Source organism: Xyrauchen texanus, chromosome 38, assembly GCF_025860055.1.
Source record: "Xyrauchen texanus isolate HMW12.3.18 chromosome 38, RBS_HiC_50CHRs, whole genome shotgun sequence".
In the NCBI taxonomy this organism is placed as follows: domain Eukaryota; kingdom Metazoa; phylum Chordata; class Actinopteri; order Cypriniformes; family Catostomidae; genus Xyrauchen; species Xyrauchen texanus.
Window position 1 is genome coordinate 2337672 of NC_068313.1, and position 18645 is coordinate 2356316.

The 18645-nt window shown below is 40.8% G+C and overlaps 1 protein-coding gene across 1 annotated transcript; it reads left to right on the top strand.

Moving 5' to 3' along the window:
* Positions 1–7113: 7113 nt before the first annotated feature.
* On the top strand, positions 7114–14995 carry LOC127632046 (tripartite motif-containing protein 16-like). The gene is made up of 6 exons (XM_052110513.1): positions 7114–7758; positions 11457–11552; positions 11642–11875; positions 12063–12222; positions 12312–12368; positions 13948–14995. The coding sequence occupies exons 1-6, from the start codon at positions 7171–7173 to the stop codon at positions 14472–14474; spliced, it is 1662 nt and encodes a 553-aa protein (XP_051966473.1). The 5' UTR covers positions 7114–7170; the 3' UTR covers positions 14475–14995.
* Positions 14996–18645: the final 3650 nt, after the last annotated feature.

The window sequence follows — 18645 nt, forward strand, 5'->3', positions numbered from 1 at the left end:
CGAGACCCATGCTGTGGCAGCGATCCTCATTATTCGACGCCACGACCTGCACACTCCTTTTCAAATCTCTCTGTACGAAATGGGAACAGTGTGGGCAACGCATTGGTTAAAGAAAATGTATGCTTTGAGATGCATTTAAAACTCAAATCAGAGACATTTCTTCACTCAAATTATCATTTAAATCTATTATTTGTCAAAAAATGTTTTGGGAAAATTAAAAGCACACCAAGCAAGTAAAAAAATACTCACCAGTAAAGCAATTACTTAGTTTACTCATTTTAAACTATGTGATGCACTACACACAAATAACTAATATTAGCATATACTGTATATTCATGTTGTTTAGCCAGAGGGGAACTGGCCCCCACAGTGAGTCTGGTTTCTCCCAAGGTTATTTTTCTCCATTAATCAACATCTTATGGAGTTTTGTGTTCCTTGCCACAGTCGCCTTCAGCTGCTCACTGGGGTTATTAATACAATTATCATTTAATTATTTAATTATTTTACACAATTTACAATCATATTTAATCAAACTACACAATGGTGACTCTGTAGATATTACAGTTTAATTTCCTGTAAAGCCGCTTTGAAACGATGTGTGTTGTGAAAAGCGCTACACAAATAAAAATGACTTTAAAAACGACTGGACATGAGTGTAACATAAAAATCATGGAAAAATGCACCCAATAATTAGATCCAGTATCACAAATGACAGTGACTCATCAATCACGACACGAAACTGATCAGATACCTCTTGACCTCGCTGCCTCTGGACAATAATTTACACATAAATAATGTGAATTGAAAATACACAGTAAAGAGTAGAAATACGATTTATTACTTAGACCCATTGAACCAATTAGAGATGAGATCTGTACCAAAATCCCCGCCTTACATATGTTTCTGACCAATCAGAGCTCACCGACGGTTGCTGTCAGCAATATTGTCAGACAAGCGCTGTTCTTGTCAGGAGTGTTTGTTTGGACAGTTTTAATTCAAATATGTTGAATTGCTGTTGCTGGGGAAAATGTCAAACGGACTCAAGGTACCCTGACAGAATACGAGTGGTCGCATTTTATCCTTTTCCGAAACCTAAAGCTTGCCTTGACAAGTGCATTATGGATTAAACTGTGTGGCAGACTGCATTCACAGCTCAACATATCTAACGTCAGTAGTAACACCTACATCTGTTGAAAGTTAAGATTGTTTAATCTAATTTCATTCATGCATGCATTTGTTGTACTACTCGTATTAGTAACGTTTCAAAGGGGCCATTCACACAGAACCCGTTCTTGAGCTGAACAGCTTGACAGAACCACTGATCTATATATATAACAGTATATATATAGATCAGTGGACAGAACAGAACACAGGGGATGCACTGCTTTTTTTTTTTTTTTTTTTTCATTTTGTACAACGGGCGCATCCAAAGATGCAATGCGAATGCTTCAGGCTGTCTGGACACATCGAATCGAGTGTCCTAAACCTTTATTTGTCTTGCTGGCAGAATGGAAAATCTATGTATGGAGCCAAATATCTGCCAAAACTAAACAAAGAAATAGAACATTTTGCAAATAAACGCAATCTGCTTCGTAAAGGAAAACTCGACTGTCAAACAAACAGAAAACGATTTGCAAATACAAAAAGGCCATTTGAGAGAAAATTAAGAGAGTTCCCAGATAGCAAACCGAAACAGAATCAACGTAGAATTGAGGTCTCCGAAACACCGAAACAACGTTGATCTCTGGCGTTGATTCATCATCTTTTCATGATCGCTAGCACGAGAATCCCCAGCTGATGTTCGAATACTTCTCGGAAGTGAGTAAAGTACATGTTGACTGACTGGGTAACTGGACTTCCTTGTCTCCAGATTGAGCCGACATATGCGATCTTCTATCGGTCAGTGGGAAATCGGCTGGGCTGCATCTCAAATGCCAGAAAACATTGGAGCAGGAAGCATTACACTCATCTGTGGAACCACGACAGTACATCAGTGTAGCCAGAGAGTTGGTTTGCGATGGGACTGAGGGAGGATCAGATGTGGAAGCCCCTGGTGTGAGATTCATTCTCGCGTGGTGCCGCTGCAGTTTCAGCTGTCATTTGATGCGGGAGTGGAAGAGGTTAGTGCCCATAACACAGAATCTAAGGTGTATTGAATTTGTTGCAACATATCCCCATGGCTTTGTAACAGCTGTTCGTGAGCAGTGAGCGCTGGCTGTGATGTATCGGTTCCTGCTGAGTCCATTTAAACTGTCTAGTCTTCTGTCAGGAATGAAGACCGTGATGGTCAGAATTAGTTACCCATCTGCAGAAATCTTTGATGAAGATCAGCAAGAAGGAAAATAACAAAGAACATGTGAAATAACACCACACACTGAAATAGAAATAATGGTAATGATAATGATAATGTGTTCTGTGTGAAGAGCATCATTGTCTGAATACATAGAGACGAGACTAGACAATGTGTGTTTGAACTAAAGGAGGGTATATATAGAGTCCTTAATGATGATGATACTGGACACAGGTGTAGCTGATAATTGAATGATTATGGAGTTAGAATGTTGGCGAGTTAGAGCGGGTGATGGTGGATGATGTGGAGACCGACGGGGGTGTAAAAACTGAAAAGAGCTCTATGTCTATTACAGTTTTTTGCAATAATGTCAGAGAAATACTTAGACCTTAGACTTAGATACTTTCACTGCCTTCTGATATTTAAACAAATAATCACTTAATATGTCATAAAACACCTGAAGCTTGTCTTTTTAAAAATTTTGTTCTGATGTTCTACAGACCTGTGACAGAGTGACCGTGTGGTATCATTCACCCATATCTCATCCACAAATAAAAAATCCAAGCTATGAGAGGTGAGAAAATCATTCAGAATAAATGTCTTATTTACCAGTGATCTAGCATTAATCTGAGCCATCCTGATCAACATCGGATCATTGGCGGGCTGTGATGCATGACACAGTGGACGAACATTCCCTCCAACTCAACAGAGATGAGTTGACTTAAGTATGGAGAATTGGACTGATGGGGTTGGAGGCAAAATCCATTGGTATGGTACTTTAAGGGAATGCCATGACATGAAGCGGTCACAAACCAACTCTCGAACAAGAAAACCCAGACGAGGCTGAAATACAGATCAAGATGCCAGGCAAAACATTAGTTTGACGGCTATGCCTCCTTGTTTTCTTCATCTTCTGGGATGTCTTCTCCTGAGAAGAGTACACGGCAGTCAGAGAAGGCATGCAAGTATATCTGCCAGAAAAAGACTGGGACAAAAGTGTGGTCCGCTCAGATCTTCAATTGTGTTTACCAGCATTGTATATTATTTTTAATTATAAGACACAAAAAAGCAAGCCAGGCAGCAGGCGGCAAGTCACACACACCAGCGCCATCTTGTCCAGATTACCTTCAAGTCACTAGTCATACCATGCTAGCTCTAACTAAATATGAGGATAACATATGATGAATTGTGAGATTTATATAGCTGGCAAAGTCATTGTTGAACACTGTCCATTTTTTTTCTCTTAAAGGATCACAACATCCCATGTTTCAGCACAATTGAGTTCTCACCACTTTTTCAAAAGACGCAGCCAGTGCATGCCTCCCAATTCTTACAAAAAGTTCACTGCAAATTTGTCACAAACTTGCCGCAAATTCTCCATAGTTAATTTTCACAAGAAAATTTGCTTTGAGGGAAACTTGCGGTATATTGTCCATTGTTGGCAAAGGTTGTCTACCGGTGAAGAGCTGCAAACTTCTGGCAAACATTTATGGCAAAACACAAGCTCATTTGCATGTGAAAATAATAAGCTACAAATCTGCAGCAAGTTTGCGAATAGTTAAGATTATTTTGTAAGGGAACACTCCTGATTTTACAGGGCTTCAGGTATCTTCAAATACAGCTTGACATAAAGAAAATGAGTCAGTCAGTTTGTGAGTCTTTTTTAACGGTTTATTAAAAGAATCGGTTCACACGAGTCATTTGTTTGTCGGACTACACTGGCTGCAGGTGTCTGTTTTGATTCACTACAACGAATCGGTTCATAAGAGTAATTTGTGTGTGAATTAGAATACACGTGCTGGAAGTTGTTGTGTTCTGCCTGTGAGGACAAAGTCATTTGTACGAATTTTGTCTTTTTATCTCACCAACTTTCAGTTGAGACTGTAAAGGACATTCACAACTCAGGAAATATGATTTATTTTGCCGTGGGGCTGTAGATTCTGCAGTTGGGGGGCTCCACTGCTGGAAAACAGTGCAAGAATGTGCCGTTTCACATGAAGCCGAGAAGTGCAGCTTCTGTTTCGTGATGTTTTTGAACAAGGCTGTGCTTGAACGTTACATCATCCATCTGCAGCACTGGCGCAGGCACACTTTGGTCAGACTGGAAGAAATATGATTTAAGCGTCTACATGCCAGTATAAAGCGATAAAAGTAGGAGTACTCCACATATCTTACTGTGATTATCATTACTCAGATTATTAGCATAATCACAATATTCTGTTTACCCCCCTCCCCATAATCAAATCCCATCCATCACATTTCAAGCCTTCATTCAGATAATTATTGCATTCAGCGCCTTTACTATATTAAACATTAACCTCTTGTTTTGAGCACAAGCCTAAAAGGAAATACTCAAAAAACTATTCTAAATACAGAATAGTAATCATTATAAAATAAACATTATCTTGTACATATATTTTATACTTCCAATCATGATTGAGTTAATATAGCAGTGTGTGTTCAATCATATAATGGGACAGAAAGCAGATTATTGGCAGGTGAAGATGATAGCAGGTGTACAGCTCTTCTGCCATTACAGCTACAGAACTGTCAATAATCATATACAAATACCAGAGACTGCATGGAAATAATAGACAAACCATATCTTTTTTATTCATCTATATATTTACAATAAGTCTCAGCAGTCAACTGATTCATTTTATGCTTGATACATATTTTATCCTACTATGGGATGGGATGGAGAGTACCTGTCAAATATTTTGACAAAGAAATGAAATTGTGCACCTTCTAACTTATGAAAGAATTACAGCATGTCAGCAGATCATATCACATAATTTAGTATAAAATGGACATAAATAATATTTAACATTTCAACAAATTAACATTTCGATAAATGTGTTAACCGTTGGACTAAATTTTCTATTGGATGTTGTTCTCTGAAGCCTGCTAAACCAAATCATATGGCGATTACATCAAGACATGCGTCTTTATAACAATTTCATAACTCTTGATTATTTAATTTTTTTTCTCCCCAATTTGGAATGCCCAATTCCCAATGTGCTGTAAGTCCACATGGTGACTCACCTTAATGCGGGTGGAGGAGGACAAATCTCAGATGCCTCCATGTCTGAGACCGTCAATCCACACATCTTTTCACGTGGCTTGAGCGCATTACCGCAGAGATGTAACGCGTGTTAAAGCTTCATGCTATCCTCTGCGGCATCCACGCACAACTCACCACGAGTGTGAACCACATTTTAGTGACCACGAGGAGGTTACCCCATGTGACTCTACCCTCCCTAGCAACTGGGCCAATTTGGTTGCTGAGGAGACCTGGCTGGAGTCACTCAGCACACACTGGATTCAAACTTGCAACCCCAGGAGTGATAGTCACTGTCTTTACTCGCTGAGAAATTACTCAGGCAGTAACATTTCTATTGTGAAACACTGGCTATTAGTATTAGACCTTTCTTATGATGCATATGTGACTGGGTCTGTGTGTAAGAATTCACTATGAGAGCAGGTGGATTGTCTCTCAAGGCTTCCTCTTTTATTGGACCTGGGACAATACAGTGGTTCAATGTTGCTCAGTCATCAACAGCGAGAGATATGAGGCTCTGCTCATCTCACAGCTTCACATTTTGATAGTGATCATATAGCGTTCAGAAATACACAAATAAAATAAGTATTTAAAAATAAAATACAAAAATTTGCATCTTTTATTCCCTCATTACTGTTATAGCAATATAGAAACATATTCTAATACAAGGCATCAAAACACAGTGAATGACCATCATTTTATATGTAGTTTTTCTATAAAAGGAAAAATAGAAAAGAAGAAAGATACAACCCTGCGACTGTAATGACGCAGTCATGAGCACAGCACGTCGCGAGCAATCTACATGTGCTCATTAGCTCTATTTTGATTACATTGGGAATTTCTTAACACAGAACATGTATACACTTCATAAAAACACATACCTGGGATACACATACATCTTGAATTTATCTCTGCACATATTACATATTTGACCCGACTGACAGGATCAGAATGATCACAGATTAATCAGATACATTCTTGTGTGACTTAAACGTCGAACTTGTGTCTGCAGATGAACATAATTCATTTTAATAACGGAGCAATCATCAGAGCAACTTACCAACAGCGAGAGATATGAGGCTGTGCTGTGGATCACGTAGTGCCACCCCACTATGTAACCTATGCAAATACATGCAAATATGCTGCCGCATCAACCAATGGCGAGATGTCCCAATCTTAGCATGAATTTAACAGTCATTTGAACACCGTTACACATAGTTAGTCACGAATAAATAAGACTTGAAATGTTAATAACATACAGTTAATGCAAACAATTCCAATCACAAGATCGCCGGCGATACCTGCCATTGAAGGAGATAACCAGTGAGGTTGAGGTTCACAGTCCTCTTGAACTCTCTTCCAGATTTAATTCCACTTCACCATTGGCTGATTGTGTGTCTAGGACACTGTGATCACAGTCTGATAAACTGAAGGTCCGAGAGTTCTTGACAAACTGAACTATCTTAAGGGATTCTGTGATTTTTACAGTTAAATTGAAATGAATAGGTTTAGAGCAAACTGAATCCATGAAGCTTTACAGCATCAGAACTAATATGCTCTTAAACCTGAACTACATCTGTTGATTTAGTGAAAAACTACAGATGGACATGAGAACTGATTACAAACAGAAATGGCAGTAAGATCCAGCGTGAGTCTGACACCTAGTGAACATTATCTGTAAAGACACAAACTTGTTTTGCACACGCCCCTCAAACATTGAACCAGGAAACTGTGTCAACTGATCATTTCAGGGAAACAGAAACTAAAGTGCTGTCGAGCTGTTGTACGTGTCTCTCTATCTCAGAGTACATGCAGTAAAATGGCAGAATATATTCCAGTGGCTCATGAGCAGTTCTGCTGTTCTATCTGTCTGGATCTACTGAAGGATCCAGTGACCATTCCCTGTGGACACAGTTACTGTATGAGCTGTATTACAGACTGCTGGAATCAGGATGATGTGAAGGGAGTCTACAGCTGTCCTCAGTGCAGACACACATTCACTACAAGACCTGTGTTATTTAAAAGTACCATGCTAGTTGAAATGGTGGAGAAACTGAAGACGATGAAACTCCAAACTGCTGTTCCTGCTCACTGTTACGCTGGAGCTGGAGATGTGGAGTGTGACGTCTGTACTGGAAGAAAACACAAAGCTGTCAAGTCCTGTCTGGAGTGTCTGAACTCTTACTGTCAGAATCACCTTGAACAACATGAGAATCTCTTCCAAGGTAAGAGACACAATCTGATGGACGCTACAGGACGATTCCAGGAGATGATCTGCCGTCAACACAGTAAGCTTCTGGAGGTTTTCTGTCATACTGATCAGAACTGTATCTGCATGTTGTGCACGATGGATGATCACAAAAATCACGACACCGTCTCAGCTTCTGCCGAGAGGACTAAGAAGCAGGTATGAATTGTATAGGGTGTAGTTCTAGCATCTACTAGCAGGTGTTAACAGGGTCCTGCTAACCCACAATTCCTGACCCCCTGGTTCCAACTGCAGGATGCCCCACATTATTGACAGATAACATGAGCTCCACTGCCTGCACTTTATTGGTAGTTGTTGCTCATATTTACATAAAGTTATTCTTAAATGCTCAAAATTTCATTTTCATTTCGCCGGTTAGCCAATCATTTTTATCTGGACCTCCAACTAATTTTGATAAAATCGCATCGCGGTCTAATAATCAAAGCACTCTCACAGCTGCTGACCAGAGCTCATGTGTTTAATGCTTTTCTGGCCATAGTTCAGTTACACTGCCTTCCAAAACAAGAAAATGCACCGTTAAAGTGAACAAATCTAATCGTGTCTTATTCCATCAAATGTTTTCATGCAAATGTCTTAGCTGAGGAGTGCAGTAAAACCTTTAGATTTCAAAAAATAAATACAGTATGTTATCACAGTGGATGTTACGGACATTATGTCAGCTCATTTGCACAATCTAAAGGCCGAAGTTCACTTCTGTAGTCTGTTGCTCATCTGAATGTGAACATGATTATGAACATGTTTATGGCCAGATCTTAAAAACTGTTAAATGAATACCCCTGACTAATTTAATGTAATAAATGCACAGCAATAAACTCGCAGTGAAGTTTCTTGACGACTGCAGTTCTGTCGGGTGTTCTGATGTATTTCCTGCTGAAACAGGAAGTGGGGGCAAGACATATCGAATAGCAAAAAGTCTTTTAGTTCACATTGCAGCCTCAGGAAATGCAACACACACACACACACACACACACACACACACATCCTTTTCCACTGTACTGCTCACACTAGAGCCGGTTGGATGGGTAACTGGATCGGTCTGCTTTTCCACTGACTGAAGAACTGAATGATGATCTAACGGACAACATTAATACAAAACCAGCTCACAAATGCACACATCACAGCGCAGTCTTTGCTTATGACGAGGCTGAAGTTGTTGTGCAAGTCCAATGCAGATGAATGACAAACAAAGTGCAGTGCTAATTATTGATCCTGATAGATCAAGTGTTCAACAGTCTGACTGCTTGGGGGAAGAAGTTGTCATGTAGTCGGCTGGTGCGGGTCCTGATGCTGCGATACCGCCTGTCTGATGGTAGCAGTGAGAGCAGACCATGACTCGGGTGGCTGGATTCTTTGATGATCGTCCAAGCTTTTTTCACACACTGCCTGGTATATATGTCCTGGAGGGAGGGAAGCTCACCGCCGATGATGTGTCTGGCAGTTCGCACCACCCTTTGCAGGGCTTTGCAATTGTGGGCGGTGCTATTGCCGTACCAGGCGGTGTTGCAGCCAGTCAGGATGCTCTCTACAGTGCTGGTGTAGAACCGTGTGAGGATGTGGTGGTTCATTCCAAACTTCCTCAGCCGTCTCAGGAAGAAGAGGCGCTGGTGAGCCTTCTTCACAACGGCCTCAGTGTGGACGGACCATGTGAGTTCCTCAGTAATGTGGACACCGAGGAACTTGAAGCTGCTGACTCTCTCCTCCGGTGCTCCATTGATTGTGATGGGGCTGTGTTCTCCGTCTTTCCTCCTGAAGTCCACTACAAGCTCCTTGGTTTTACTGACGTTGAGGGAGAGGTTGTGCTCCTGACACCAGCGTGTCAGAGTGTGCACCTCCTCTCTGTAATAAGTTCAGGTTCGGGTTTCATTTTAAAGCCAGTGCAGACCTCTATGGCACAGTTGTGTGACATCATCATGTTTTAAGATGATCAGTTTTGATTGGTGCAGCATCAGGTGTTCCAGCTCTTGTGATTGGTCATGACTTCATTGGCCCCGCCCCCACCCAGCACTGGTAGTCTGTTCTCTCACATCTTGAGTTTTGCTGCAGGATTATCACAAAAGTAGTTGCAAAAGTCAAGGCCGGAAGATTTGAAGTTGCAGTGGCAGATTTGAGAGGTTTTAAGTGCTGATATGTGGTTGAATTCAAAACAGGTTTTTGATTATTTCTGAGTGCAGATTTTAACATTCAACTTCAGATTTTTATTTTACAAGTTTTCACATCATTTCTGTTAATGTAAATTTCAACTTAAGAATATAAATATTTATTGTACAAGTTCTAAAATTAAAATCTACAAGCTCAAGAAGCTTAAAATCAAGTTTTGCAACTGATTTATCTTCATAATAAATTCACCACATCTGAAAACATTTTATGGCTTATTATCACTTATTTTGGTGAGGTAAGTGTCTTATTTTGGTGAGGTAAGTGTTTTAATTTGGTGAGGTAAGTGTCTTATTTTGGTGAGGTAAGTGTTTTATTTTGGTGAGGTAAGTGTTTTAATTTGGTGAGGTAAGTGTCTTATTTTGGTGAGGTAAGTGTTTTATTTTGGTGAGGTAAGTGTTTTAATTTGGTGAGGTAAGTGTCTTATTTTGGTGAGGTAAGTGTTTTATTTTGGTGAGGTAAGTGTTTTAATTTGGTGAGGTAAGTGTTTTATTTTGGTGAGGTAAGTGTTTTATTTTGGTGAGGTAAGTGTTTTATTTTGGTGAGGTAAGTGTTTTATTTTGGTGAGGTAATGTTTTATTTTGGTGAGGTAAGTGTTTTATTTTGGTGAGGTAAGTCTCTTATTTTGGTGAGGTAAGTGTTTTTTTTTGTGAGGAAATTGTCTTTGCTGAGGTAAGTGTTTTATTTTGGTGAGGTAAGTGTTTTATTTTGGTGAGGTAAGTGTTTTAATTTGGTGAGGTAAGTGTCTTACTTTGGTGAGGTAAGTGTCTTATTTTGGTTAGGTAAGTGTCTTACTTTGGTGAGGTAAGTGTCTTATTTTGGTTAGGTAAGTGTCTTATTTTGGTTAGGTAAGTGTCTTACTTTGGTGAGGTAAGTGTTTTATTTTGGTGAGGTAAGTGTCTTATTTTGGTTAGGTAAGTGTCTTACTTTGGTGAGGTAAGTGTCTTATTTTGGTGAGGTAAGTGTCTTACTTTGGTGAGGTAAGTGTTTTATTTTGGTGAGGTAAGTGTTTTATTTTAGTGAGGTGAGTGTCTTATTTTGGTGAGGTAAGTGTTTTACTTTGGTGAAGTGAGTGTTTTATTTTGGTGAGGTGAGTGTCTTATTTTGGTGAGGTGAGTGTTTTATTTTGGTGAGGTGAGTGTCTTACTTTGGTGAGGTGAGTGTTTTATTTTGGTGAGGTAAGTGTCTTATTTTGGTGAGGTAAGTGTTTTATTTTGGTGAGGTAATTGTCTTTGGTTAGGTAAGTGTCTTATTTTGGTGAGGTTTGGTTAGGTAAGTGTCTTATTTTGGTGAGGTAAGTGTTTTAATTTGGTGAGGTGAGTGAAAGTGTCTTATTTTGGGCTTGTTTATCCAGACCAGGTTTCTTGTTTCTCTTGCGTGATCTGGCAATATTACAATTGGCATTTCATCCATCCCTCAGCACAGAGTGCTGTGAGAAAAGAACCTTATAAACCAATCTTTTATTTTCTTCTAATCAGTAACCTTTTGGAAAGGAGGCAGCTGATCTTCTGAACCAGAACAAAAAAAACTATTTTCTCAGAACGAACCAAAATGAAATAAAAAAGGATCGTTTTTTAGTTCCTGTTTGAAATCATGTTTTGTGAAAACTGAAATATAACAATAATGATTTTGTATCATACAGTATAGATCTGAGATTTTAATGCAGTTTGTTTGATCAACAGAGTCGCTTGGAGGAAACACAGAAAAAATCCCAACAGAGAATCCAGGAGAGCGAGAAAAAGATGGAGGAGGTGAGAAGAGCTGTGGAGTCTCACAAGGTGAGTTTTGAGAAGAGGAAAAGAGAAGTTTGAGACTCACAGACTGTGTGAGGTGTCAGTAAGAGCTGATTGTAATGTGTGTGTAACAGCGCTCAGCACAGACAGCAGTGGAGGACAGTGAGAGGATCTTTACTGAACTGATGAGCTCCATTGAGAGAAGACGCTCTGAGATGATACAGCTGATCAGAGATCAGGAAAAGGCTGCAGTGAGTCGAGCTGAAGGACTCTTGGAGCGACTGGAGCAGGAGATTACTGATCTGAGGAGGAGAGACACTGAGCTGGAGCAGCTTTCACATACACATGATCACATCCAGTTCCTGCAGGTAACACATCTCATCATTAATATTCATCACACTGAGAACATCAAGAACATCATAGAATAATAGCACATACAGAACAGATACAGTCAAAGTGTTTGATCATTTTCATTGAATCATCACAGTATAAATGTGACTGTAGTGGAGGTGATGAAGGTTTTTGTCTCTGTATTATCATGTTGTTTTTCTGTAGAGTTTTCAGTCTTTCTCTACACCTCCTGGATCTTCAGTCTTACCCAACATCACTGTCAGTTCTCTCCTGTCTTTTGATGAGGTGATCAAATCTGTCTCTCAACTGAAACAACAACTGGAGGATTTCTGCACAGAACACATTGACAAGATATCTGACAGAGGTAAAGTATCAGATATTCATCGAAATCAAACATAATAAATGTACATACAATGTGAAAATGACAGTAACTGTGTCTGTTTATTACCATAGTAACATGCATTGAAATTATCACTGATGAACCCAAGACCAGGAATGACCTTGTACGATGTAAGTCACTATAAAGAATCAAACAACACATGCTACTGTAAGATGAAATATATATGCATATCAATGTGAAATAACACAAGATTAACAGACATGAGAGCAGATTTGAGAAGGTTTGGTCTTAAAAATCTGTTCAGCTTTAAAACAGCAGAAAAAAACTGAGTTTCATTCTTCAGTCTCAGAATTATAAATTACATTTGAGTTATTATTAAACTTCATAGAATTGCTACAAAATAAGTTCAAATGTACAATAAATATAAGAAAAGTAAATATTTAATATTTATACATTATTGACATGTATCCAATAACACACGATAACAATGTTATTTATTACAGATATGAGTATTGAGAATACAAATATATATTCTTAGTTACAGATGCTAATATACACTCACCTAAAGGATTATTAGGAACACCTGTTCAATTTCTCATTAATGCAATTATCTAATCAACCAATCACATGGCAGTTGCGTCAATGCATTTAGGGGTGTGGTCCTGGTCAAGACAATCTCCTGAACTCCAAACTGAATGTCAGAATGGGAAAGAAATGTGATTTAAGCAATTTTGAGCGTGGCATGGTTGTTGGTGCCAGACGGGCCGATCTGAGTATTTCACAATCTGCTCAGTTACTGGGATTTTCACGCAAAACTATTTCTAGGGTTTACAAAGAATGGTGTGAAAAGGGAAAAACATCCAGTATGCGGCAGTCCTGTGGGCGAAAATGCCTTGTTGATGCTAGAGGTCAGAGGAGAATGGGCCGACTGATTCAAGCTGATAGAAGAGCAACTTTGCCTGAAATAACCACTCGTTACAACCGAGGTATGCAGCAAAGCATCCCCATAGACTGATGGTAGAGATGGTAGAGTCAGAATTTGTTGTAAACAGAATGAGAACATGGATCCATCATGCCTTGTTACCACTGTGCAGGCTGGTGGTGGTGGTGTAATGGTGTGGGGGATGTTTTCTTGGCACACTTTAGGCCCCTTAGTGCCAATTGGGCATCGTTTAAATGCCACGGCCTACCTGAGCATTGTTTCTGACCATGTCCATCCCTTTATGGCCACCATGTACCATCCTCTGATGGCTACTTCCAGGAGGATAATGCACCATGTCACAAAGCTCGAATCATTTCAAATTGGTTTCTTGAACATGACAATGAGTTCACTGTACTAAAATGGCCCCCACAGTCACCAGATCTCAACCCAATAGAGCATCTTTGGGATGTGGTGGAACGGGAGCTTCGTGCCCTGGATGTGCATCCCACAAATCTCCATCAACTGCAAGATGCTATCCTATCAATATGGGCCAACATTTCTAAAGAATGCTTTCAGCACCTTGTTGAATCAATGCCACGTAGAATTAAGGCAGTTCTGAAGGCGAAAGGGGGTCAAACACAGTATTAGTATGGTGTTCCTAATAATCCTTTAGGTGAGTGTATATTATAAGTATGTCATTAAACATTGTTGCTCACCTTCACCCAATGAAACAAACACACACAGAAACATACAGTACTGTATATACATGCACACACTGACAAGATTGACTCAATGAAATGAAATGTCGTGTGTTTTTATCTCATCAGATTTCCATCAGTTCACAGTGGATCTAAACACAGTGAATAAAAACCTCCGTCTGTCTGAAGAGAACAGAGTGATTAAATACACTGAAACACTCCAGCGTTATCCTGATCATCCAGATAGATTTGATTATCTTCAGGTGTTGTGTAGAGAGAGTGTGTGTGGACGCTGTTACTGGGAGATCGAGTGGAGTGGTGTTGTGTTTATATCAGTGTCATATAAGAGCATCAGCAGGAAGGGACGGGGTCTTGAGTGTATGTTTGGACGTAATGATCAGTCCTGGAGTTTGTCCTGTTCTCCCTCCTGTTACTCATTCTATCACAATAACATACAGACTGATCTCGGTGACTCCTCCAGATGTTGTAGAATAGGAGTGTATGTGGATCACAGTGCAGGAACTCTGTCCTTCTACAACGTCTCTGACACACTGACCCTCATCCACAGAGTCCACACCACATTCACTCAACCTCTATATCCTGCGTTTTATATTAAATGGGGATCATCAGTGAAACTGTGTGATGTAACAAATTAGAAAAGGAGTTTTCAACTAGTTTCGCTTCATGATATCAAGTTTATACCACACAGTAATAAAAGTATTTATTGTACAAAAGAGAAATAAACTCCTTAAAAGTTTAAACTCGACAAAAAAGTTCATCATGTTATATATCTTTATTTTCTTTAACTTGCGTAGTTTTGTTGATGGTTTTTGAGGATGAATTTGTGTTAAAAACTGTTTGATTGGACGCACAGCCTTTAACATCAACAACAAAATTAATAGAAAGTGTTTTCTGATTATTCAAATTATTTTGCTATTGTAACAATGCATTATTATTTTATCATTTAATTAAGAGTTAAGTCTGAGAACTAAACAATGTGATAAATGGATACGTGCAAACAAATTGACATGATTGTCACATGAACTATATTCACAAATCTAAAATGATCCCTGGAGACATGTCAACATGTCTTGTTCTCTGTGACCTCTTTGATTCTGATGATTAACCCTGTAGCTCGTGCACATGACTGACTGACTTTTGTAATGAACAGACAATGGGTGAAGCTTGAAAAGAGTCGACATGATTTACTTTACAGCATGATTTATGTCCACTGAAGATCAAGAGATCATCATGAAAAATATGAAGAATTTGCACATTACACATATTGCAACAAGCAACATCGCTACTGCCACAAAGAAGAAATAACTCAATATAATGTGTAATTTAATTTATATTAACAATAAGAACATACATGCTTGTTCATTTTATAAGCATAACAATCTAAATATTTATCTAAAATATAAAAGCTTTACAATATCATTTTAACCTGTAGATTTGTTCATGTGGAAAGAAACCACTGATGACAAACCGACACAGAATTAATGTAGAATTGATGTCTCTCTCTCTCTCTCTCTCTCTCTCTTGGCATCGAAACGACATTGATTCAGCATCTTTTTGCTCATCGAAGTCACGTTGAATCTACGTCGTTCATGCCAAATGAAAACTAACATAAACCTGACCTGACGTCGAAACAATGTTGATTTCAGTTCACGTATTTTCTACTTTTGTTTTTAAAATCCCAAATACTTAAAAATGAGTAAATAAGCCATATTTACTATTTATTAAACACACTGCACATTCAGATACTCATTGTTTAATTTCTACAGGATATACATTTACAAATTAAGAATTCTTTGGAGTAAACTTTTTCTACAATATATAAATCTTAATAATGAACTGCATTCACAAATGTATGTATAATAACTAATTACAGGCAATTTAAAGGTAGTTTCAATTTGACAGATTTTAAGTTAGCTCATCAATCAAATTAAAACGATGAGACATGTTAATTGTTTGAAACACAAAAGGAGATATAAGGCAGAATATTAGTTCTATCTGGAAGACGCAGGCTTGAGAGAAGTTTAAGATGCCATTTATTTGATAGATGTAGAACAGAAAGTAATGTCTCTCTCTTAGGCATAGGCCCAGTCCGGTGGTCCGAGGGAGTTGTACCCGGAACCATCATGTCCTGCCGGAGAGAGGAGGCAGGGGGAGTAGCCTACCCCCATATGGGACAGGCTTCAACTGGTGGTGGTGGGGTGGTGGAGGTTGCCGTGTTAGCACACTGAAACAGCAATGTGATAGATTGTGAGTAGACTTATAAAGCAATGGCTTACATGCGATTGGCTAGGAATTACCCAGCTAATGATGTGATGATGTACAGCTGCTAATCTTCCCGCTAGACCTACTGTTACTACTGGTGTGGAAGCAGGACAAGACAGACGAGGGGTGCGGATCCAAACACGGTTTTATTGAACAAAATTAAACATAAACAGATAGGCACAAATGAAAACATCCACGGGGGGACAAAACCGAAACCAAAACACGAACACCACGGAACTAGGGAAACACGGAAGAATGGGCTCGGAGCAAACATAGAAACATAAACATGCATAGGGAAGAGTAGGCGACATGAACATGAAACGTCAACGAATGACAAAGGAAAGGGGAGAAAGCAGGGTTTAAATAAACAGACATGGTAATGACAAAATAACAGACAGGTGCGGACAATAACACAGTGATCAGGGCTGGGAGTGTGATCCGGGAATTGTGGGAAGTGCAGTTTCACACACAGACAGTGAGACTCAGGGCGGACAACAGGGAAAACGTGACATGGAACGGGATCGGTGACGGGTGAAACGGAAAACACGGAGCAGACAACAAGGAAACGTGACATAAACGTGACTAGTGAGACAGAGAACACAGGGCAGACAACAAGAGATCGTAATATTAGCCCCCCCTCAAAAGGACCGGATTCCAGACGGTCCTAAAGAACGAAATAATAACAAAATGACAAAACAACAACAAAAATGTTCACAGAGAGAAGGGCTAGAACAGGGGGAGAACCGACAGACAAAAGGGGGCACAAGGGACACAGAGACAGTCCAAGGAGGCACAAGGGGCAATTAGGCAGTCCATGGAGGCACCAGGGGCAATTAGGCAGTCCACGGAGGCATAAGGGGCAGACAGGTAGACCAGGGAGGTCGAGAGGACAGGCGGGCAGTCTATGGGGATGTGAGACGGAGACCGGGTCAGGTGGCCTGGGAGGCATCAACCGGGCAGGGACAGGTTTGGGTGGCCCGGGAGCTGGCCACAAGGCAAGGGCCGGTTCAGGGGACCTGGGAGGTGGCCACAGGACAGGGGCCGGTTTAGGTGGCCTGGGAGGAGGAGTGGCCACTGGGGGAGCTGGCGGAGCCGCGTGAGGCGGAGCCAAGGAGGACTTCTGAGGTGGAGCAGTCGAAGACTTGGATGGCGACGCCGAAGGAGGCGTAGGCAGGGCCGCAGAAGACCCTGGGGGCGGAGCAGAGGCAGGCAGAGCCGTGGGGTACACTGTGGGCGGAGCAGAGGCAGGCGGAGCCGTGGCGGACTCTGAGGGCAGAGCAGAGGCAGGCAGAGCCGCGGCAGACTCAGGTGGTAAGGCCTTGGGTGGGTCAGGAGGCGGAACCGTGGTGGGCTCTGGATACGGGGACGAAGGTGGCTCAAGAGATGGAGCCGTGGTAGGCGGAGCCAAGGAGGACTTCGAGAGAGGCGATGGCGTAGAAGGCTCAGAAGGCGGAGCTGAGGGAGCCACTGGAGGCGGAGTCGAGGGAGGCTCTGGAGGTGGAACCGAGGGAGGTTCAGGAGGCGGAGCCGAAGGATGCGAGGGCGTAGAAGGCTCTGAAGGCGGAGCCGAGGGCTGAGGGTGAGGGAAGTCCGAGACGTGCGCCAGGTCAAGGAAGTCCTGGATGTGGTCTTCAACCGGCCGGTCCCCTTGCTTCAGGCAAAGCAGCTGGTAGTTGGCCTGTTGGACCGCTGGATCCATTGTGTTGGTTCATTCGTTCTGTTATGACTGGTGTGGAAGCAGGACAAGACAGACGAGAGGTGCGGATCCAAGCGCGGTTTTATTGAACAAAATTAAACATAAACAGATAGGCACAAATGAAAACATCCATGGGGGTACAAAACCGAAACCAAAACATGAACACCACGGAACTAGGGAAACACGGAAGAACGGGCACGGAGCAAACATAGAAACATAAACATGCATAGGGAAGAGTAGGCGACATGAACATGAAACGTCAACGAACGACAAAGGGAAGGGGAGAAAGTGGGGTTTAAATAAACAGACAAGGTAATGACAAAATAACAGACAGGTGCGGACAATAACACAGTGATCAGGGCTGGGAGTGTGATCCGGGAATTGTGGGAAGTGCAGTTTCACACACGGACAGTGAGACTCAGGGCGGACAACAGGGAAAACGTGACATGGAACGGGATCGGTGACGGGTGAAACGGAAAACACGGAGCAGACATCAAGGAAACGTGAAATAAACATGACTAGTGAGACAGAGAACACAGGGCAAACAACAAGGGATCGTAACACCTACGTTGCGCTTCCATGGACTGACATTGTCGGTCACCATTTTATTTTATTGTATCTTTATTTTCTATAAAAGTGAGTGGTTGATTGAAATGCAATATTGCAATATACAGGTTTGACACATACAGAGCCCCTTAAGAGGACAGAGAGGGATGATGATTTTTATAATACATTTCTTGATTTTGTTCATAGAGGACTTTTGTATGTAGGACATGTTTTGCCCCTTATCTCAAGAATCATTTACTAGTGTAAATGTAATTACTGACATCAAAAATGAGCATTTTAAC

Excerpts from the sequence above, each read along its gene's own strand:
- LOC127632046 (XM_052110513.1), top strand. The coding sequence starts at position 7,171 with ATGGCAGAATATATTCCAGTGGCTCATGAGCAGTTCTGCTGTTCTATC. Across the intron at positions 7,759-11,456 it reads CCGAGAGGACTAAGAAGCAG|AGTCGCTTGGAGGAAACACA; the intron begins GTATGAATTGTA and ends TTTGATCAACAG. Across the intron at positions 12,369-13,947 it reads CAGGAATGACCTTGTACGAT|ATTTCCATCAGTTCACAGTG; the intron begins GTAAGTCACTAT and ends TTATCTCATCAG.